Source organism: Narcine bancroftii, chromosome 2 (genome assembly GCF_036971445.1).
Source record: "Narcine bancroftii isolate sNarBan1 chromosome 2, sNarBan1.hap1, whole genome shotgun sequence".
Classification (NCBI taxonomy): domain Eukaryota; kingdom Metazoa; phylum Chordata; class Chondrichthyes; order Torpediniformes; family Narcinidae; genus Narcine; species Narcine bancroftii.
Genome location: NC_091470.1, coordinates 194,548,652 through 194,570,896, shown reverse-complemented (window position 1 = coordinate 194,570,896; position 22,245 = coordinate 194,548,652). Strand labels below are relative to the sequence as shown.

The 22,245-nt window shown below is 47.3% G+C and overlaps 1 protein-coding gene across 5 annotated transcripts in view; it reads left to right on the top strand.

The window, feature by feature from the left end:
- The window catches only part of LOC138754895 (vigilin-like), a 107,853-nt gene that overhangs the window by 79,656 nt on the left and 5,952 nt on the right, over positions 1-22,245 (top strand). For 3 of the 5 annotated variants that reach the window (XM_069919852.1, XM_069919851.1, XM_069919853.1), the window contains exons 14-24: positions 463-576; positions 1,467-1,553; positions 2,968-3,099; positions 4,606-4,824; positions 7,848-8,069; positions 9,416-9,634; positions 12,568-12,706; positions 14,601-14,740; positions 16,763-16,867; positions 19,870-20,004; positions 21,440-21,583. In XM_069919852.1, the coding sequence (XP_069775953.1) occupies positions 463-576; positions 1,467-1,553; positions 2,968-3,099; positions 4,606-4,824; positions 7,848-8,069; positions 9,416-9,634; positions 12,568-12,706; positions 14,601-14,740; positions 16,763-16,867; positions 19,870-20,004; positions 21,440-21,583 (1,656 nt within the window). The remainder of the gene's footprint in view (positions 1-462; positions 577-1,466; positions 1,554-2,967; positions 3,100-4,605; positions 4,825-7,847; positions 8,070-9,415; positions 9,635-12,567; positions 12,707-14,600; positions 14,741-16,762; positions 16,868-19,869; positions 20,005-21,439; positions 21,584-22,245) is intronic. The other 2 variants (XM_069919854.1, XM_069919856.1) reach the window with 2 other exon arrangements.

Here is a 22,245-nt window from a genome sequence, read left to right as displayed (position 1 = left end):
CTCGCTGCTGCCGTCAGGAAAGGGGTATCGGGGCCACAAGATTCGCACCACCAGGTACAGGAACAGCGGCTCCCCCTCCACCATCAGACTCCTCAACAACAAACTCAGTCAGGGTCCATTTCACTCTGCACTTTATTTATTTATTTATTTTTCCTCTGTATTGCACAGTCATTTTGATTATATTTCTTTATCTGTTCCCATGGTTTACAGTTTATTTTTTGCACTACCAATAAGTGGTAATTCTGCCTGGCCCACAGGAAAAAGAATCTCAGTGTTGTATGTGATGACTTATATGTACTCTGACAATAAATCTGAATCTCATCCCTCTGTTCCCATTCAACAGACTTGATTAGCTTCCTGGCCCCTCTTTATTCCATTGTCAGGGTGCATGGACTGAATAAACCTTCTGGTTCTTTGATGAAAATTATTTTCCCCCAACTGTTCCATTTCATCTCGTTCTAGGTGATCATCAACTTTCCAGACCCGGCCTCGAAGAGTGACATAGTTCAGCTCCGCGGCCCAAAGAATGAGGTGGAGAAATGCAGCAAGTTCCTTCAGAAGATCATAGCTGACTTGGTGAGTGGTGAGGTCTACGGGTCCCCCTTCCATGTTAAACAGTCAAATTTTGGATTCTTCTGGATTTCTCTCCTACCGACCACATTAAAAAAATACCATATATACTGGCATATAGGACAATCCCCGAAACCGTCACCTCAAAATTGGGGGTCGTCTTACACACTGGGTCTAATAATTCGAACCTTGACAGCGAAGTCTCAACAACGGCAATCAGAGACATAGTCTCAACTCTCCTCAGTGGAGTCTATCTGCCCAGTCTGACTGCCGTCAGCTCTGTGCAGGGTTTAAAACGGCCTAATAAACAGTTTATTTTAAAATATGCTAATACAATTAAAACCTTCACAGGATAATTTGGCATTGAAATATTGTGACTGCATCACCCCAGTGATAAGTGCCAGGCTTGGAGGGAGGGGAGACGTCTTATACAGCAGGTATAGCTCGGGACCTGCATTTCAGGTGCATATTCCTGGGGTTGTCCTATACAGAGTCATGCTATACACTGGCATATACAGTATTTATGTTACATGAGGTGAGGATCTGCAGTCAGGGCATCGGAAACTTGGATGGGCGGGTGATCGAGATATCAGGAGCTCGGATGGGCAAGTGTTCAGGACCAAAAATAGTGGGGTCAACTTTTACACGGATCATACAAAAACACCCAATTTCTGGGCCAAAATAAGGGGGGGGAGGTTGGTGTTTACACGAATATATATGGTAAATGTGCTGTGCCCCCTCCCCCCCCCCCACTTCACCGGGGCCTGTTAGGTTCTGTTGGAAAATGCCTGGGTTACCTGGTGTAACAATCCAGTTCACTTAACGCAGCATGTATTGTGTGGAGTGTTGACGCTGTGCCATAACTGAGCCACTCTTCCGATCCTTTCTCTCGCCAGATCGAGAACAGCTATTCCGTTCCCATCCCAATCTTCAAACAGTTCCACAAGAACATCATCGGTAAAGGAGGGGCCAACATCAAAAAGGTACAAGCTGGAGAGAAATGTCTCCGACCAGGTTTGTGGTGGTGTCACACGGGGCTCCACTCTGAGTCAGAGATCTGAGCGCACGACCCTGGCTGACAGTCGGTGCTGACACTGAGGCAGCTCGGAGATAGCTATGAATCCTGTCTTCCCAAATAGTTGGTCAGCATGGCCTGTGTCCATGCTACATTACTCTAGAAACCCCACCCCTGCAGGATGCCCCAAAGCACTTGGCAGCCAGCGTCGCTGTGATTTGGGGACTCATGTTTTTGGACAGCAAGCCAAGGGACATCACATGCACGCAATCTTGAATGTCTACCTTCCATCTTCAGTCTTGCAATTTCAGCTCAGGGATGAGACTTCATCATCTTCCTCGAATGGAGGGTCGCGGAGAACAAGCACAGTCGAGCAGGGCAGCAAAACCTGCGTTTGGGGGGTGGGGAGGGGAAGAATAAAAAGAGGGATATTACACTGGACACCAATTTTTCAGAAGGTTTGCTTCCTGAAAAGAAACGGGATTATGATCTTCAAGCTGAACACAAAGATAATTTCAAATTTACTATATCACAAAGGAAGTTGGAGAAACATTAAATTAACTTTTATTGAATTTAGCGTGTTAAACTGCATAACGACGCTGACACATTGCATCAGTTAAACTTACCTAAAAATGCTTTGCCGCTGATTTTCATTTGTATTTAGCATATGATGCCTCTCGAGTCGGTGTCCAACCATAGTCAGCCAGCATCGATGGATTCCAGTTACCCTGATAGCGCTTTTCCATGGTCGCAAAGTCCCGGTGAAACCTTTCACCGTGTTCATCACTGACTGCACCAAGATCAGCAGGGAAAAAGTCCACACGCGAATGCAGGGAATGAATTTTCAATGACGTGTTACACTTCATGGTTTTGTCTGCTTGAAGTAGACTTAAAATATGAAGGAAATCACAAAAATAGGTTGTTTCTAAAAATCGGTACGTGATAGGAAATCTTTTCGAGATCAGCAGCCCAAAATCCATAAAATACATCTAAAAGTGTTCAGGAAGCAAAATCTTCGTTGTCCAATGATATTGGATTAAAGTAAAAGAATGGTTGGTGTGTATGGGAGCTTCCAAGCTGCATCTCTACAGTACTTACCCTGGGGGCTCCTGTTTCCTCCCACCGTTTGGTACATAGCGGGGCTTGTGGGTCAATTGGGTGAAATTTGGCAGCACGGGTCTGTTACCATGGTGTAGGTCTAAATTTAAAATTTAAAAATTTACATTTAAAATGCATCTCTATCTTTACTCTCTTTCTCGAGCCCACTTTTAAGAAGGACGTCCATTCACATCAGCCTCCACTGCACGATACTTCACTGCTTCTCGGTGCTCACATGTTCGAGTGCCCAGACCTCTGACTTGTGCTCTTCTGCTCGTTCACAGATCCGCGAAGAAACCAACACGAAGATTGACCTCCCCACAGAGAACAGCAACTCAGAAGTGATCATGATCACAGGGAAGAAAGCAAACTGCGAGGCTGCCCGAGACCGCATCTTATCCATCCAACGAGAACTGGTACATCGTAACGGGAGGTTTCTGTCCAATCTTTCAGCCTCACCATTAAACATATTTAAATCATTCCAAATTTTACTCCTGATATCACAGATTCTTCCCCCCCCCCATCCCCCCCACCAAGATTCAAAGTTTCCTTTAATTTTCTCATAATAATACAGTAAAACCCCTGGTAATCAGAACCGGGGATTGGTGAATGCCAGATAAGTTTTCCGGTTGCTTGAGACTTTTGCAATGCCTGGCAGATACACCAGCATTAAGAATAGACCATTTTAAAAGGCAATGAAAATGTCAAGTAATTTGAAAAAAAATCAGTTTTGTAGTATTTAATTTTGTAAAGTTCACTTTAATCAGGTAATTCCCGTAAACATACAAAATTTATATTTGAATCCTGGTCGCTGACACTGTGACAGCATTGCGCCAGCCACTACACAAACCATGCCGTCGTCATAATTAACCCTCTCTCCCTCAACTTTACAAATAAATTGCCATGGAGATCTTCAGTTCATCTTGCCCACACTCATCCCACTGGCCCATATCTCTCTAAACTAGGGTTTCCCAAACTTTTCCTTTCCACTCACCTTAAGTAATCCTTTTGCCATCAGTGCTCTGTGATTAGTAAGGAATTACTTAAGGTGGGATGTGGGTGGGAAAGGAAGGCTGAGAATCATTGCTCGAGGCCCAATTGTTACTGAAATATTTTGCTTGAGAAAAATTGTCATTGGCCCATTTCCTTTGAAGTTCTGAAACCGTGCACGTAACGAGGCAATGAGGGATGATTAAAACAGTGGTTCTCAAACTTTTTTCCATTCTCCGTGCCCTCCAAAATGTTTGGGACAAAGACACTTTTTTCCTTCATTTTCCCCTATGCTCCACAGTTTTAAATTTGTAATCAAACAATTCACATGTGATTAACGTGCACATTCCAGATTTTATTATAGGTTATTTGTAGACATTACCACACTTTGTATACATAGTCCCTTCATTTCAGGGCACCGTAATGTTTGGGACATTTGGTTTCACAGGTGTTTGGGAGAACTCAGGTGTGTTTATTGTTTCATTGGTGCAAGTAGAAGGGAGCTGGGCTTCTAAGCTTTTGATCCCCTTTGGAGTCTGTAGTTGTCATTTTTCACAACACAAGGGCCAGAATTGTGCCATTGAAAGTCAAAGAAAGTCATTATGAGGCTGAAAAACAAGAATAATACAGTAAGAGTCATCGCCCAAACCTTAGGATGACCAAAATCAACAGTTTGGATCATCATTAAGAAGGAAGACTGAACTGGTGAGCTCAGTAATCGAGAAGGCGAAAGAATACACGTGAACTGTTTAATTACAAACAGTGGCCCTGATACCTCTTTCCTGATGGCAACAGCGAGAACAGAACATGTGCTGGGTGGTGTGGGTCCTTGATGATCGTTGCTGCTCTCCGACGGCAGCGTTCCCTGTAGATGTTCTCGACGGTGGGGAGGGTTTTTATCTCTTATTCAACTGTTGCTGTCTCCACCTCAGGCGAACATTAAGGAGGTGGATGTGTTGATCCCGGCCAAACTGCACAACTCTCTGATCGGGGCCAAGGGCCGAATGGTGCGGTCACTAATGGAGGAATGTGGAGGGGTGCACATCCATTTTCCCTCTGAAGGCTCGGGCAGCGACAAAGTGACCGTGCGAGGTCCCGTGGAGGAGGTGGAGAAGGCGAGGAAGCAGCTGCTTCAGCTGGCTGAGGAAAAGGTAGTTCACCAACGGCGCTCATTCATGTTGTCCGTCCCCTTCCACGGATGCTGCCTGACCCCGCTGAGTTCCTCCAGCATCTGCAGCGTTGCTTGGATATGGAATAGCATTTCCTTTGGCCGGGGAGTCAATCAGGAATCACAAGCCCTTTTTCCACTGGCATCCCAGTGAATTGGCCGGGCCGTGTCCGGGGATAGAGGCCGTTTGGGCTGTTTCCCCTGGACCACCTTTAACCAGGGCATTGACTGCTCTTCCACTGAACTCAACTCATCCCCGGGGATTGGAGAGCCGACCTTTGAATGGAACGGATGAAAGTTGTCCGTTTTCTACTGGTTTAATCAGCACGCCTGCGTCAGCTGACGTGGGGATGAGTAGGGGTCAAGAATGGCAATCCCCGGTGTGATTGGACGCTGGCGTATTGATTGTTTTCCTTTTCCACTAGACCCTTAACCGGTAAATACCTGGGACAAGGTGCCAGTGGGAAGGGCTACAGTCTCTTTGAAGCATTGCAAGATCTGATTGAGGTTTTCAAGATTAGGAGAGGTATAGACGGAGTGGATGCAAATAAGCTTTTTCCACGTAGCTTGGGGACAATAAATGCAAGAGGTCTTAGTTTTTAAGCTGAAAGGGGGAAGGGTTTAGGGGGAACATTTGTGGGAAGTTCTTCACAGAGAGTGGTAGGAGTGTGGAATGAGCTGCCATCTGATGTGAATGCAATCGTGTGTTTTAAGAGTAAATTTGCCAGATGGGAGAGGCCTGGAGGATTCTGGAATGGGAGCAGGTCAGTGGGATGAGCAAGATGATGGTCTGCACAGTCTAGAGGGGCTAAATGGCCTGTTTCCCTGTGCTGTAGTGTGCTTTAGTTCTACCACCCAGTCCAGCTGCCTACCCATCTGAGCCACCCCTGATGCCTTAAACGGCACAGATACCTACCGCAGTCAAAAGTGATTTGTGTGTAATAGTCGACCCCCTAAATTCAACATGTAAAAAATGTCTTAAAAACTTGACTTTCATATGAGTGTTTACGGTACATTAAGAAATGCAGAGATGCTGGACGAACTCAACAGGTCTCAGAGCATCCATTGGAGGTAAAGATACATAACTGATGTTCCGGGCCCGACCCCTTCTTCAACCGCAGGCAGGCATCTGAATGAAAGGGCAGGGGAAGGGTACAGTGTAACCTTTTCCGCAGCCTGTGAATGCAGCAATGGGGAAAAGGAAGCAGAGAGACAGAGAGGAATGGAGATGTGGGGATAGGCAGGCGGCCGAAGTCGATGTTAATACCGTCCAGTTGGAAGGTGCCCAGACAGAAGATGAGGTGCTATGCCTCAGGGCCACCCCCCCTACCAATCAATTCTCACCTTCCCTCTCTCCCATCCCCATCCATAACCAATTAGCTGTTAGTCTGTTGGTCTGTACTCCTCCCCCTGCCCTCTTTTCCCTTCCCCAGCCTTTGAAGGGCTCAGGCCCGAAATGTTGATGATATAGCTTAACCTCCTCTGGACGCTGCGAGATCTGCTGAGTTCCTCCACCATGTTTTGAGCTTTTACAGGTCTCCAAGTGGCACAGTAGCATTGTGGCTGGCAATGATGATTTAATGCTTTGGAACTTCAATCAAATCTATAATTTAAAACAAAAAGCTGACATCGATAATAAAATACGAAACTCGCGTCTGGTTCATTAATATCCCGTGAGTAGAGAGGGTATTGATTCCCATTGGCCTGGAGTTCTGCTCTCCTACTGATTGTCCCTCCTCTCCTCTTTCACCTTCCTGCTGCTTGAAACTGGAGAGCAGAAACGCACAGACTGCTGTCTGAATTGTTCCTTGTGTTTGCACCAATCTATCACTTGTGACACAACCAAGAAGCCTTTTAAACAGAAATTCAGACATTTATCCCAGTAGAATCCCCATTGTCTGGCACCTACGGAGATTGTGGATGTTGGAAATGTGAATTTTCCGGTTGACTGAGACAAGCCTAACTCACCTGTATTAAGAATACACAGTTCAAGAGAAAGAAGACAGTTCAAAATGTAAAGTCATTTGAAAAAAATCTTTAATTATCTAAAGTTCACTTTAATCAGGTAATTCCCGTAACACAACATTTAAATTCGAACCCAGTTCACTGGTGCTGTAACAGCGTTGCACTAACTGCTACACTAACCGTGTCTGTCATAATTAACCCTCCCTCCCCTGCGTATATTGGCCTTACTAATATACCCAATACTAATAAAATCTCTTAACAGGCGGGGATAGGGAGACACTTTGGGAGAGTTGCCCCAGGGGTGAGCGGCATCGTCTGGCTCTTCATCCTGGGCGCCGCCATTTTATTCAAACAGCCTCTGTGGACTGGGCACGACTGGGCGCTCCACTAGCTGAACGTTTGCTCCTATCTTCATCAAGGGGATGCGTGTTCCTTCGGTGATCCTTTACTTTTACAATTTTAAACCTTTATCTAAACTTTTATTTAATATGTTATTCTTTTTAGTGCAACGCCATTACAGCGCCAGCAGTGGGAACCGGGATTCGAATCTGGTGCTGTCTGCAAGGAGTTTGTACGTTTTTCCCATGCCTACTTCCTCCAGAAGATCTGGTTTCCTCCCACCCTTCAAAACCGTACCAGGGGCTGTAGGTCAATTGGGTGGCACGGACTGCATCTCCCGGAGACTGGGGATGCAAAAGCACCTTGTGTTACACAGACTGCATCTCCCGGAGACTGGGGATGCGAAAGCACCTTGTGTTACACAAGGAAGTCCACAGACGCTGGGGTCGAGTGCAGGGCACAAACGTGCTGTAGAAACTTGGTAGGTCATACAGCATTAGAACATTAGAAAGAGGAGCAGGAGTCTCACCAAACCTGCTCCACCACTCAATGAGGTCATGGCTGATCTCATCTCCACCAACCTGCCTTTTCCCCTTATTCCCCCACTATGTAAAAATCTCTCTAACTTTGTCTTAAATATATTCACCAAGGTCGCCTCCACTGTTTCTTTTCTCCCCCTCCCCAAAATCCCCCCACCCGCAGCAAATGAACAACTGCATGGTGGAACTGCACGCCAAACAGGAGTACCACAAGTTCCTCATCGGACGCGGCGGTGGGAACATCCGAAAGGTGCGTGACCGCACCGGGGCCCGGATCATCTTCCCGACAGCGGACGACCGGGACCAGGAGCTGATCACCATCGTCGGGAGAGAGGAGGCGATTAAGCAAGCCCACAAAGAGCTGGAGATACTCATCAAAAACCTGGTGAGTGACCACCTTCCTCCGCAACATAAGACCATCACGACTTCTGGGTGTTGCATTCCAACGAGTCCTTACCACGTATATTTATGTTGGACCAATTTTTCGGGTCATATTTGGAGGGGTCGATTTCTACACAGGGCATACTTTTGACCACAGTGAGTACGTACTCCTGCATTGTTCAATGCGTCGGGAACTCGGATGGCTGGGACCAGGTTGTGAGTCCATAGTCAGGGTGCATCAGGACCTTGGATGGGCAGGCAGTCAGGGTGTCAGGTGCTTGAATTGGCAGGCAGTCGGGGCAAGGATCTAAGCCTGGGGCATTGGGAGCTTGAATGGGCAGGCGGTCGGCGCAAGGATCTGTGGTCAGGGCGTCGGGAGCTCCAGTGGGTGGGCTGCCAAGGCGAGGATTGTTGGGAGCTTGGATGGCCAGGCAGTCCAAAAAAAAGGGTTGACATTTACATGGGTCATACAAATGCGTGCAATTTTTGGGCCAAAAATGCAGGAGGAGTGACTGGATGGACTATTACATGGTATCGATGATTACACGTCTATACAGTTTTACTCATTTTCCTAATGAGAGGAGGGGCTGGTCGACCCATCGAACACACAATAGTTCCCAGAACAATGAAAATCCAGTTTATCGTCATGAACGTGTCACAGAATCTGCTGTTTTGCGGCAGCAGTGTTGAGATAGAATTGTAGAATTGGTAAGCTATAATCAGTAGCTGGGATGGGACAGGTTGGAATTTACACAAAATTGCTGGAGAAACTCGACACACTGTTCTTTATGGAGCAAAGATAAAGATGCATAACCAAAGTTTCAGGCACGAGCCCTTCATCAAGGTACGAGTAAACAGCAGGCAGGTGCCCAAACAAAATGGTGGGGGGAGGAGCACAGGGTCAGGGGTGGGAGGGCGCAGGAGCAGAAAAGCTGGGAAGTGGTTGGGGGAGGGGGGATGGCTCTGTGAATGAAGAGGGAAGGGGGTGGAGAGCTGGAGGAAAGGAGACAGAGTGATGGGGAAGAGCAGAACCCGGAGGGATTGGAAGGCGAATTTTAAACTGGAGGGGATCTGGAGCATAAAATTATTGCTGGAGGAACTCAGCGGCTCGAACAGCAACAGCGGGAGGTCAACATATCAATGCCAGAACTTTTCATTGAAACCAGGCTTCTACAGGAACTGCTTGACCCACTGGGTTCCTCCAGCAGACTGCTCCTTTGTGTGATAGTTTGAAAGGGTGGGGCAGAGGGTTAGTGATGGGGAGGGGTGGTTGGGAAGAGTGAGTGTAGTCAGGGGACCGAAGGCCCCAGCCCTGATCGCCCCCCTCCTCCCCTTGCCCCTCTCCCGCAGGACGACGTCGTCGAGGACCTGATGCTGGTGGAGCCCAAGTACCACCGGCACTTCGTGGCGCGCCGAGGGCAGGTACTGCGCGAGATTGCTGAGGAATATGGCGGCGTGACCGTCAGCTTCCCCCGCACGGGGGTGCAGAGTGATCGAGTGATGCTCAAGGGGGCCAAGGATTGTGTGGAGGCAGCGAAGCGTCGCATCCAGGAGATCATCGGGGACCTGGTAGGCACCTCGAGGTGGAGAGGGAGGGGGGGTCTTTACCTCCACGTGTTCTCCTGGCTGTAAAAATTACTTCACTATCGTGTGCCGTGCAGGGGACAGCTCATGTATAGATAGGATGACCCTGGAATTTCCACCTAAAATGGTGGTTTTGAGTGATAACCTTTATATAAGACACCCCACCCCAAAAAAATCGGCTGCTGATAAAAGCCAAATCAGGCTATTTTAATAAAATTTTAAGTGTTATTTGGATATTTTAAAATAAGCCACCATTATCGGGCACTTAAAGCTTGTACAGGGCCGCCAGCAGTCAGACCAGGCAGATGGACCCCGCGGGGGAGCACTGAGACTTCGTAAATAGCTAACAAGGCATGCACGAGATTGCGTCAAAGCCCGAGGGAAAATGGTTAAGTTTCAGGATCGCCCTATACAACGATTTATACGGTAATAAGGACGTGATGTGTGACAAAGTTTCCTCTAGTCTGCCGCAAGGTAGATAAAGAATCACCGTCGGCATAAATTGCCCGGTGCCCTTAACAGTCGGAAAGAGAGAGAAGCAAAGGAGAGTCTCTCCCCCACCCCCCCCCCCCGCCCCCCAAGTTACTGAGTGTCCGTTGATTCTCCTCCAGTGGTCCCACAGCCCCTGCAGCCACACAAGAGTCCAGTCCAAACCATTGGCAACCCGAGCTCCAGATCCGAGACTCCAACACGGTCAGGAACCCTTCAGTGCCCTCAGCACCTTCTCACATCCCGGTTCCAATATCTGGCACCTCTTAAGCCAGTCTGAGCCAGTCTGTTGCCTCAAACTACTTCATTTCTTTACTTCGCGGACAAAGATTTATGGAGGGGTAATGTCCACGTCAGCTGCAGGCTCGTTTGTGGCTGACTAGTCCGATGTGGGACAGGCAGACACGGTTGCAGCGGTTGCAAGGGAAAATTGGTTGATTGGGGTTGGGTGTTGGGTTTTTCCTCCTTTGTCTTTTGTCAGTGAGGTGGGCTCTGCGGTCTTCTTCAAAGGAGGTTGCTGCCCGCCGAACTGTGAGGCGCCAAGATGCACGGTTTGAGGTGATATCAGCCCTCTGGCAGTGGTCAATGTGGCAGGCACCAAGAGATTTCTTTAGGCAGTCCTTGTACCTCTTCTTTGGTGCACCTCTGTCTCGGTGGCCAGTGGAGAGCTCGCCATATAACACGATCTTAGGAAGACGATGGTCCTCCATTCTGGAGATGTGACCTACCCAGCGCAGTTGGATCTTCAGCAGCGTGGATTCGATGCTGTCGGCCTCTGCCATCTCGAGTACTTCGATGTTGGAGATGAAGTCGCTCCAATGAATGTTGAGGATGGAGCGGAGACAACACTGGTGGAAGCGTTCTAGGAGCCATAGGTGATGCCGGTAGAGGACCCATGATTCGGAGCCGAACAGGAGTGTGGGTATGACAACGGCTCTGTATACGTTAATCTTTGTGAGGTTTTTCAGTTGGTTGTTTTTCCAGACTCTTGTATAGTCTTCCAAAGGCGCTATTTGCCTTGGCTAGTCTCTTGTCTATTTCATTGTCGATCCTTGCATCCGATGAAATGGTGCAGCCAAGATAGGTAAACCGGTTGACCGTTTTGAGTTACAATACAATACAGGCCCAGTAGCCCACGATTTTGTCAAAAATTCAGGTTTATTGTCAGAGTACATACTTGACATCTTTTTTCCAGCAAGCAAGCCAGAATAGACTGACCCATGTAAACCTCCCTTCCACCCAAACCCTCTATTTCTCTTGCATTCACGTGCCTGTCTAAGAGTCTTTTCACTGTTCCTGTTGTAGAGGTGAACGATCCAGAGATCGTTGGGGGATCAGCAGTGGAGAGGGTGAGCTTATTTAAGTTCTTGGGAGTCACTATCTCTAGGATCTTTCTTGGACCCAACACACTAACAGCATTGTGAAGAAAGCACATCAGTACTTCCTCAGCAATTTGTGGAGGTTTGCTATGATATCGGAAACCCTGGCAATTTTTAAAATTAATTTAGACATTCAACACAGTAACAGGCCTTTTCAGTCCACCAGTCCGTGCTGCCCGATATACACCCAATTAACCTACACCCCTGGTACAATTCTACAGATGTGTGGTGGAAAATGTGCTGACTGGCTACATCACGGTCTGGTTTGGGGACACCAATACCCCCAAGTGAAAAGTTCTGCAAAAAGGTAGTGGACACAGCCTTGGGCATCACAGGCAAAACCCTCCCCCACTGTCGAGAACATCTACGGGGAACGCTGCCATCAGAGAGCAGCAGTGAGCATCAAGGATCCTACACCAGAGGAAAGGTCTCGATGCCACAAGACTTGCACCACCAGGTTCAGGAACAGCTGCTCCCCCTCCACCATCAGACTCCTCAACGACAAACTCAATCAGGGACTTGTTTAACTTCGCACTTTATTGATTTTTTTTCTCTCTCTGTTTTGCACAGTCAGTTTGTTTACATTTTATTTACTTGCATGTGTACGTTGTGCACAGGTTTTTTTTGCACTACCAATAAGTGGTAAGGAAAAGGAATCTCAGGGCTGTGTGTGATGTCATGTATGTACTCGGACAATAAATCTGAATGTGAACAGCCTCCAGTATTAGCACCAGCAATTCATTCCAGGCACCAACTTGCTCTCTGTGGGGGTTGGAGGGGAACTTACCACTGACATCTCCTAAATATTCTCCACTCTCCTTAAACCGATGTCCTCTGTTGCACTGGGGAAAAGGCGCTGGTGGTCCAGCTCATCTATGCCTCTCATAATCCGGTAGGCTGCTGAGAAAACCAACGTTATCACTGTATCTTGATAAGCGTGACCGTGAACTTGAACTAATAAAGTTCTACCACGTTGAGTTGAAGAATCCCCCCACCAGAGAATTGCTGGTGGCTAGTTGTTCTGATGTTTGTTTGTTTGCACCATCTCAGGAGGCCCAGGTGAGCCTGGAGTGTGTGATCCCACAGCGGTTCCATCGAGCGGTCATGGGTCTGAAGGGTTCCAAGGTGCAACAAATCACCAGGGATTACGACGTACAGATCAAATTTCCTGAGCGGGACGACAGCCAAGGTACGTTCCAATGGGGCAACATAGTGGGTAGTTCTGATCGCCTAACTGCAGGAAGGATATTAGTAAGAATGAAAGAGGGCAAAGATATTGCCAGGAGTTCAGGAGCTGAGTTACGGGGAATGAGTAAACAGGTTAGGGCTTTATTCCTTGGAGTGCAGAAGAATGAGGGGAGATTTGATAGGGGTTTACAGAATTATGAGTAAATGCAAGTCGACTGTTTCCACTTAGATTGGGAGAAATAAATACGAGAGGGGGAAACATTATGGGGAACTTCTTCACTCAGACACTGGTGGGGGTGTGGATGCCGTATGATGTAGTAAATGTGGGCTCACTCTTAAGTTTTAAGAATAAATTGGATAGATTATGTTATAAGATCAAACCAGCAACCACAAAGTAGGCATATCACACAGGGGTAAAGATGAACAATTACTTTATTAACAAAAATTCACCTTCAAACTTTAATTCAAAATCCCCCCCCTTTTATAACAATGCCCACTGGTTACTATGCAAATTTCTATAACAGTGTAAAACTAATAAATTCCCCAGCCTAAATATAACATATGTAATTAAAGTCTAAGTTATATTTCCAATTAGCCCACAGAAAAACTTAGAAACAAAGCACACAAGACTCACAAAACTTCAATCTCAACTGAAGCAAGGATCATAAACAAAATTCAGTTTGTTTGGTAAACTGAAGCCAAAAAATCTTTGAGTGAGAGAGAGAGAGAGAGAGAGCACAAAATTTGAAGTTGTCTTCTTGTGTTGCTCGCAGAGAGAGAAACAATGGCTTGGTCCGGATCCTTCCGGCTGCCTTCGGAATGTTCATCCCTTTTAAAATGCCCAACATTCCAAACTGCCTCCCAGGCTTGTCTTCCAAGTCCAGAAATCTCTAGGTCATCTTCTGCACATGCCCAGTCCGTCTCCCAACAGTGGACTCTCTCAACAGTCCACTTTCACCTTGGCTCTCTAAGGCAAACTGTCACTTTCCAACACAAAACCACACAACACAGAACTCTGTAACAATACATGAATGGGAGAGGTCTGGAAGGAATATGGACTGTGTGCAGGTCAATGGGAGTAACAGAATAATATTTTGCCACTGACTAGAAGGGCCAAATGGCCTGTGCTGTAGTGTTCTACGGGGGCAACACGGTTAGCACGATACTGTTACAGCGCCAGTGACCCTGGTTCGAATTGTATGTTTTTCCCATTCCCATCATTCGAAACATACTGGGGGTTGTAGTGTAATTGGACGGCGTGGACTCGTGGGCCGGAATGGCCTGTAACTGTGTTGTATGTCTGAATATAAATTTAAAATTTTAGAGCAAGAATGACGTTGACCACAGGAAGCAGGGATCCCACTGCATGGTTCATGACCTTTTAAAGAAGTTTTTTTTTTAGACATACGGCACTGTTACAACCCCTTCTAGCACATGCCCAATTAACTTACACCCTCCCATACGTTTTTGAATGTAGCTGAAGCACCTGGAGAAAACCCACACAGGTGACGGAGGGAACACACAAACTTCTTACGGGCGTTGCCGAATTCGAACCTGGGTTGATGGTGCTGTACAGCACTACAGTAGAACAGTAAAATCTGGGAGCAGTTGACGAAAATGTGGAGAGATTTAATTTGGGTGAACAGGCCCTTCCAGCCCACGAACCTGCACTGCCCAAAAACACCAATGAACCTCCAAACCCAATATCGTTTTAGAGGATGGGTGGAAACCAGAGCGCCAGAGAAAGCCCCACACAGAGGGAAAGGGAGAGATATTCAGGGGAGAGGGGGGGGTTATTGGCGTTTGGAGAGTGTCCCGATGGAATACCAGGTGTTGCTCCTCCAATTGGCGTCTGATGAGAGCTCCCTGACCTCTGCTGTTGTCTTGCCATCAAGCAGGTCCAGACCATCATCCTCAGGAGAATGGTGACCTGAACTCTGACCTTCGGGATGTGGACCACACACCCAGGAAGTGTGATGTCATTGTCGTCTCAGGCCGGAAGGAGAAGTGCGAGGCAGCACGTGAGGCGTTACTGGTAGGTCACCATCTCCCACGTCGGTCTGTAAGGGTTGCATCATTGGGCCACCTGATCTGGTCTGAGGGTCCCAGAGATACTTTGAGGGTGTGCTCTACCCCCCGAAGGCCAACCTGATACTACTACTTCCATCAAGAATGAGGTACAGGAGCATCAAAATTGCCTGGCTGGGAAATGGCTTCTTCCCGCAGGCTGTAAGGTTAGAACATAGAACACTACAGCACAGTACAGGGCCTTCGGTGATGTGCCAACACATGTATTCCTAAAAAAAAAGTACAAACCCTCTGTCTAAGTCTCTTAAACACCCCAAAGTTTCAGCCTCCACCACCACCCCTTGACGAGGCATTCCAGGCCCCCAAAACTCTCTGTGTAAACAACTTACTCCCCTAAACTTCTCTCCGTTCACCTTGTACAGATGCCCCCTGGTGTTTGCTGATCCTGGGAAACAGGCACTGGCCATCCACCCTTTCTATGCCTCTCATAATCTTGTAGACCTCTAGCAAGTCTCCTCTCATTCTTCTACGCTCCAAAGAGAAAAGTCCCAGCTCGGCTCACCTTGTCTCATAAAACTTGTTTCCCAATCCAGGCAGCATCCTGGTGAATCCCCTCTGCCCCCTCTACAGCTTCCACATCCTTCCTATAATGAGGTGACCAGAACTGAACACAATACTCTAAGTGTGATCTTACCAGAGATTTGTAGAGTTATAACATGACCTCTCTGCTCCTGAATTCAATCCCCCTATTAATGAAGCTGAACATCCCATAGACCTTCTTAACCATCCTATCAACCTGTGTGGCGACCTTGAGGGATGTATGGATTTGGACCCCAAGGCCCCTCTATTCACCCACACTCTTAACTAACCCTGGTTTGTCCTTCCCAGAAGCATCACCTCACACTTACCTGGATTGAAACCCATCTGCCACCTTTCTGCCAGAATCTGCAATTGATGATTGACGAGCGGTGTCATGTAATCGAGTAAATCAACAAAATATTTATGTACAGTAAAACCCATGTTATCCAGAATTCAAGCAACCAGAAACCTCAAGCAACTGTTTAAAAAAAAAATTGAGGAAAGTAAATAAATTCAGAAATTAAAATAAATAAGAATAAACAAAAATTTGAATAAAGTTTAAATTTGTAAAAGTAAATGTTCCCTGAAGTAACACAAACTTTTGGTGAAAATGAGAGCAAATATTCAGCCAGCTGAGCACCTCTTTGCTTGGAGCAGCTGTTTGAATAAAGTTGGGTTTGAACAAAATGGCAGCACCCAGAATGAAGAGTTGGCTGAGGCCGCTCGCCCCTGCAGTGTCTCACTCAAAGTGTTCCCTATCCCTTCGTGGTAAGAGTCTTCATTAGTATGTTATTGTATATTAGTAATCCTTCACTCTGTGTCTAACCCTCCCATCCCTATCCTGGGAGTGTGTGATGGGGCAGTGTAAAGGAGCTTCACTCTGTGTCTAACCCCGAGAGTGTGTGATGGGACAGTTCAGAGGGAGCTTCACCCTGTGTCTGACCCCGGGAGTGTGTGATGGGACAGTGCGGTGGGTGCTTCACTCTGTGTCTGACCCTGGGAGTGTGTGATGGGGTGGTGCGGAGGGAGGTTCACTCTGTTTCTGACCCCAGGAGTATGTGATGGGATGGTGCGGTGCGAGCTTCACTCTGTGTCTGACCCCAGGAGTGTGTGATGGGTCGGTGAGATGGGTGCTTCACTTTGTGTCTGACCCTGGGAGTGTGTGATGGGACGGTGCAGTGGGAGGTTCACTCTGTGTCTGACCCCGGGAGTGTGTGATTGGGCAGTGCAGTGGGAGCTTCACTCTGTGTCTGTCCCGGGAGTGTGTGATGGGACAGTGCGGAGGGAGCTTCACTGTATCTGGTCCATCCTATCCCTGCCCTAGGATGGTGTGTTTTCTGTTTGAGGTTGATTCCGATCACTGATCTCTGCTGAGCATCCATGGTCATGGAAAGTGCCTTGTCAAGTGAAGGTCAGTGTGTCATGCTGAAGCTGCTCTTGTATCACCCAGGCGTTGGTCCCAGTCACTGTGGATCTGCAAGTTCCCTTTGACCTGCATCGATACATCATTGGGCAAAAGGGAAATGGCATTCGCAAGATGATGGAAGAGTACGAGGTATGTATTGAGCAGGTGTGCCCAAGGGCTCCTTTCTCTGCAATGAGTCTGCCACACAAAGACTTTGTTAACTTCAAGGGAGCAAGAACTTCCCGCAAGGATCCAACATACCTCATAAAGACAATAAAAAGAACCCAATAATATTCTAAACATTAATACATTTAAATACCTAACAGAAAATATTTTTCACCAGACTGGTCACCGTATTCAAGGGAGCTATCCGACCATTCAGTGACTTGCCCCACCAAATTCATCTCCCCCTTCCCAAAGAAAAAGTCAAAGTCAGGCAGTGTCTGTGGTTCATTAAACATTCAGGAATCTGATGGCGGAGGGGAAGAAACTGCCCTGTGTCACTGGGTGCTTGTCTTCAGGCTCCTCAACTTCCTTCCCAATGGTAGCAGAGTGAATAGGGCACAGCCTGGGTAGTGAGTGGTCCTTGAGAATTGAGGCTGCTTTCTTAAGTCACTGCATCTTGTAGATGTCCTCGATGGAGTGAAGTCTGGTGCCTGTGATGTCGCAGGCCAAGTTAACAACCCTCGAGTTTATTCCTGTCCTGAGCGTTGGCAGTGATGCAAACAGCCAGAATGCTCTCAGTGGTCCACCTGTAGGAGTTTTCAAGAGTCTTTGGTGACAGACCGAATTTCCTCAAAGTCTTCACAAATTATAGCCGCTGGCCAGCCTCCTTCATGATTGCATCAACATGGAGGTTCCAGGACAGATCCTCGGAGATGTTGACATCCAGGAATGTGATGTCATTAACCTTCTCCACTGCTGAGCCCTCGATGACTGGTTTCTGTTCTCTTGACTTCTTCCTTAATTCACTTCAACACTGACGTTCTCCAAGATGCACTTGCCTAGGCTACTTCCAGCATCTCTTCCCAAACTATTTCTGCCACAACGAGGGACAAGTGGAAATAAAACCAGATTCCCACTAACCCCATCCTCCTCCTTATCAGTTCCCACTCCAATCAAGAGGAATCGAATATCAGAGTAGGGATGTGATGTTGAGGTTTTACAAGGCCCTGGTGAGACTTCACGTGGAGGATTGGGAGCAGTTTTGGGCTCCTCGATTAAGAAAGGATGTGCTGATATTGGAGAGGGTTCAGAGGAGGTTCACAAACTGATTCCAGGAATTAGGGGGTTTTCATATGATGAGTGTTTGATGGCTCTTGGCCTGCACTCATTTGAATTTAGGAGAATAAGGAGGGGATCTCATTGAAGCATTTCGAACGTTGAAAGGCGTGGACAGAGTAGACGTAGAAAGGTGGCAGGAGAGTCTAGGTCAAGAGGGCTCAACTTCCAGATTGAAGAGCATTCGCTTGGAGGGATTTCTTCAGACCTTAATTATTTAACCATGTTTACAGAGTCATGAGCCAAGATGCAACTGGAAGCTTTTTTTGGGTGCTATCCAGGAAAGTCAACTGATACTTCAATCCACCAGTTAGTGCAATTATAAAAGAGAGCAGGGTGAGGAGTTGCAAAGCACAGTATTAGGGGATGGAGACAAGGACAGTTAAACAGGGCAGGGGCATCATCTTTCAGCACCAAGCGGTCGGTCCATTCAAAAACCTGATAACAGCAAGGAATAAATTCTTGAGGTTCGCAGCACAGAAACAGACCCTTCAGCCCATCTTGTCTATGCTAGTCCTGTTTTCCTGCATTGGGCCCGTATTCCTCCAAACCAGCCATTCCCAACCCATTTTAGGCTATCCCCCCGCCCACCCCGGACTCTGCTCAAAGTTTATGGGGCCCCTTCCCTGTGAAGCAGACATGTTGATTTCTTCTGCACTTCTCTCCTACCGACTACATAAAAATATTTGTGTTGTGTGATTTAAAAAGAAAACATGGCTCTTCCTTAGATGTGGTGTGGCCCCCGGGGGGGAGGGGGTGTGTAAGGTCCCCGTTGAGAACGGCAGCTCTAAACTTTTACTCTCTGTGAAAATTACTTTTAAAAGTTGCAGAGGTCCCCACCTTCACCACTTCCTCTGGCTGGTTGTTCCATCAACCCACTGCTCTCTGGGTGAATGGCAGGAGTTGATTGGAATTCTAAAAAAAATTTTACATTAGGTATTTTTCAAATTTAGACATACAGCACGGTAACAGCCCCTTCTGGCTCACGAGCCCATGCCGCCCAATTTATCTTCAACCCTCTGAACGTTTTGAGCAGTGGGAGGAAACCAGAGCTCCTGGGAAAAACCCGCACAGACACGTGGAGAGCGTACAAACCCCTTACAGACTGCAGGATTCAAACCCCGGTCACCAGCCCTGTAACAGAGTTGCACTAACCTCTGCGTGAACTGTGCCCCCTCCCCCATGCCCCTTTACACTGACCATGCCACACGTAACACTAACCGTGCTGGAATGTGAGAGAAAAAAAGGTGATGGTAAATAGGTAGTTGATGGTTGGCAGGGATTCGATGAGATTAATGTGATATGAGTCTTTATGATTCTGATTTTGGGCAGTGTTGGGCAACATCGCCCAGGTTGGAGCACCTCAGCCGTGGGGAGAGACTGGACTTGTTTCTCTGGAAGGAAGGAGTCTGAGGGTGACCTGATAAAGGTGCAACATTTCTGAGAGGAAGACCTGCAGCAGAGAACCAGAATCTTTTTCCCCCTACAGAAGGAGTCAAAAACAAGAGGATGGAGGTTTCCAGTAATAGGAAGGAGATCTAAAGGGAATCTGAGGGATTTTTTTTTACATAGAGAGTTGGAACTTGAAGCCACAGGAGATGGTGGGATCATTATTATTCAAGGGCAGTCACAAACAGGCAAGGCGAGCAAGGAGATGGTCCTCATCAAGGCAAAAGGCCAGGTGGCCAAAGACGTCAGCAGGCACAGGATGGGCTAAAGGACCTTGTTCTATGTTGTATCTCTCTGTGAGTGATTTTCTGAGTGATTCAGGCGATTGTGATTTCCACAGAATGACATCTCTCTTTTTCCTCCCCCTCCACCCCTCTCTTCCCCCTCCCCTCTCTTCCCCCCCCTCCCCCCCACCCTTGCAGGTGAATATTGCCGTACCACCTCCAGATCAGCAGTCCGACATCATCAAGATCACAGGTTTGATGTGTAACTTGGAGCGAGCGCGCGCCGGAGTCCTGGAGCGGGTCCGAGAACTGCAGGCAGACCAAGAGGACCGGGTAGGTCCCTCTCCCCCCACAGCCACTACGCCTGGTGGAAGCAACCTCGATGGCAGCAGGGTGAAGTGGGTCTGGAGATGAACGGGGTCTGGGAGAGAGAGATGCAATGTCACTTACCAATAACACCAGATTCTAATCCTAGTCACAGCCGCTGCCTGTAAAACCGTGTTGCACCTTGACCAGAACATAGAAACATTGCAGCACAGAAAATAGGCCCCTCTAGTCTGTGCCAAACTATTATTTCACCCAGTCACACTGACCTGCACCCAGTCCATATTCCTCATACCCCTCCCATTCATATACCTGTCCAAATTTTCCATAAATGTTACAATTGAGCCAGGAGAGACCTAGAACTAGAATGAGCTACGAGCCATTCTGCTGTGGAATGGGCCCTTTGGAAAGAACTTGGAAGCACTTTTCCCCCATCTGAGCATCCTTGCCAACTACAGCACCACAAGTCTGTTCCACCATTCATTAACATCTCGACTCCAATTCCAAGCCTTTCCCCCAGCAACCTTTTCACCCCTCGCTTAACCAGAACCGACTTAATTTGCCCTCAAAAATATCCAAAGACTCTGCTTCCACTGTTGTTTTGGATTCATTCAGTTGATTTTCATTCTGTAACAAGAATTTTCAAGTCCAAGTTTATTGGCATCCGATTATACAAGTCCAACCTGACAAAACAACGTTCTCTGGTCCTCGATGCAAAACACACAGACACACAACCAGACTGAACAGACATACAGACAATATATAGACATGGTGCATTGAATGCTACAGCACAGTTTTTTAAATAAAACCTTACCCCTGATGTCACCCTTCACCTTGTACAGACGAACTCTGGTATTTGCTATTTCCTTCCTCCATGGGGGAAAAAGGCACTGGCTGTCCACTCTATCTATGCCTCTCATAATCTTGTAGACTTCTATTAAATCTCCTCCCATCCTTCTTCACTCTGCTAACCTTGCTTCTTAAGACTTATTTCCCAATCCAGGCAACATCCTGGTGAATCTCCTCTGCACTCTCTCCAGAGCTTCCACATCCTTCCTGTAATGAGAACTGAACGCAATATTCCAAGTGTGGTCTCACCAGAGATTTGTAGAGTTGCAACATCTCGACTCTTGAACTCAATCCCCCCGACTAATGAAGCCCTGCATCCCATAGACCTTCTTAACTATCCGATCAACCTTGAGAGATGTATGGATTTGGATGTACATGCAAACAAATATTAAAATAAATAATTATTACTGTTAAATAAAATCGTAGAGTCTCAGAGGGATGTAGGAGCAGTTTGTCAGTCGTTCAGCATTCTCACTGCCCATGGGAAGAAGCTGTTCCTCAGCCTGGTGATGCTAGGTCCAGCATGTGAACAACTACATCCAGAGTGGGACTTGAGACCACCGCCCCCTTGGTAACGTTCCACTATTTCCTCCAGGCTCTGCGGGGCTTCAAGTTGACCATCTCCGTAGACCCCAAATACCACCCAAAGATTATTGGAAGGAAAGGAGCGGTCATCTCACAGATTCGCAAAGACCATGATGTTAACATTCAGTTCCCTGACAAGGGCGACGATAATCAGGTAAGCCCAGGGCAATGGTGACGCTTCCCTGTCGCCGAGGAGGATGGTTTTCAATTTAAATTTGGACAGTAACAGGTCCTTCCAGCCCACGAGCCTGCGCTGCCCAATTAACCTATTCTCCCGTATGTTTTTTGAAGGGTGGGAGGAAACCCACACAGACACGGTGAGAATGTACAAATTCCTTGCAAATCCAGGTCGCTGGTGCTGTAATGGCATTGTGCTAAAGTACCTCCTTTGCTCTGATACTCCTGCATCTCTTTCCCAAGGGCCATAGAACATTACAGCACAGAAACAGGTCACTTCAGCCATTCTAGTCTGTGCTGAACCATTTTCTGCCTAGTCCCTGCACTCAGTCCACAGCCATCCACCCCCCTCCCATCCACGTACCTGTACAAAATTTTCTTAAATATTAAAATTGAGCCTGCATTCACCACCTCAGCTCGGTCCACACTCAGTGATAACAGACTCCTGGAGAAGCTGTGGAGATGTACTGGAAGGAACCACTCTCTGTGAGAAGATGTTCCCCCTAAACCTTTCCCCTTTCACTCTTAACCCATGTCCTCTGGTTTATCTCTCACCTACCCTCAGAGGAGAAAATCGACCTACATTTACTCTGTCTGTCCCCCTCATAATTTTAAATACCTCTATCAAATCTCCCCTCA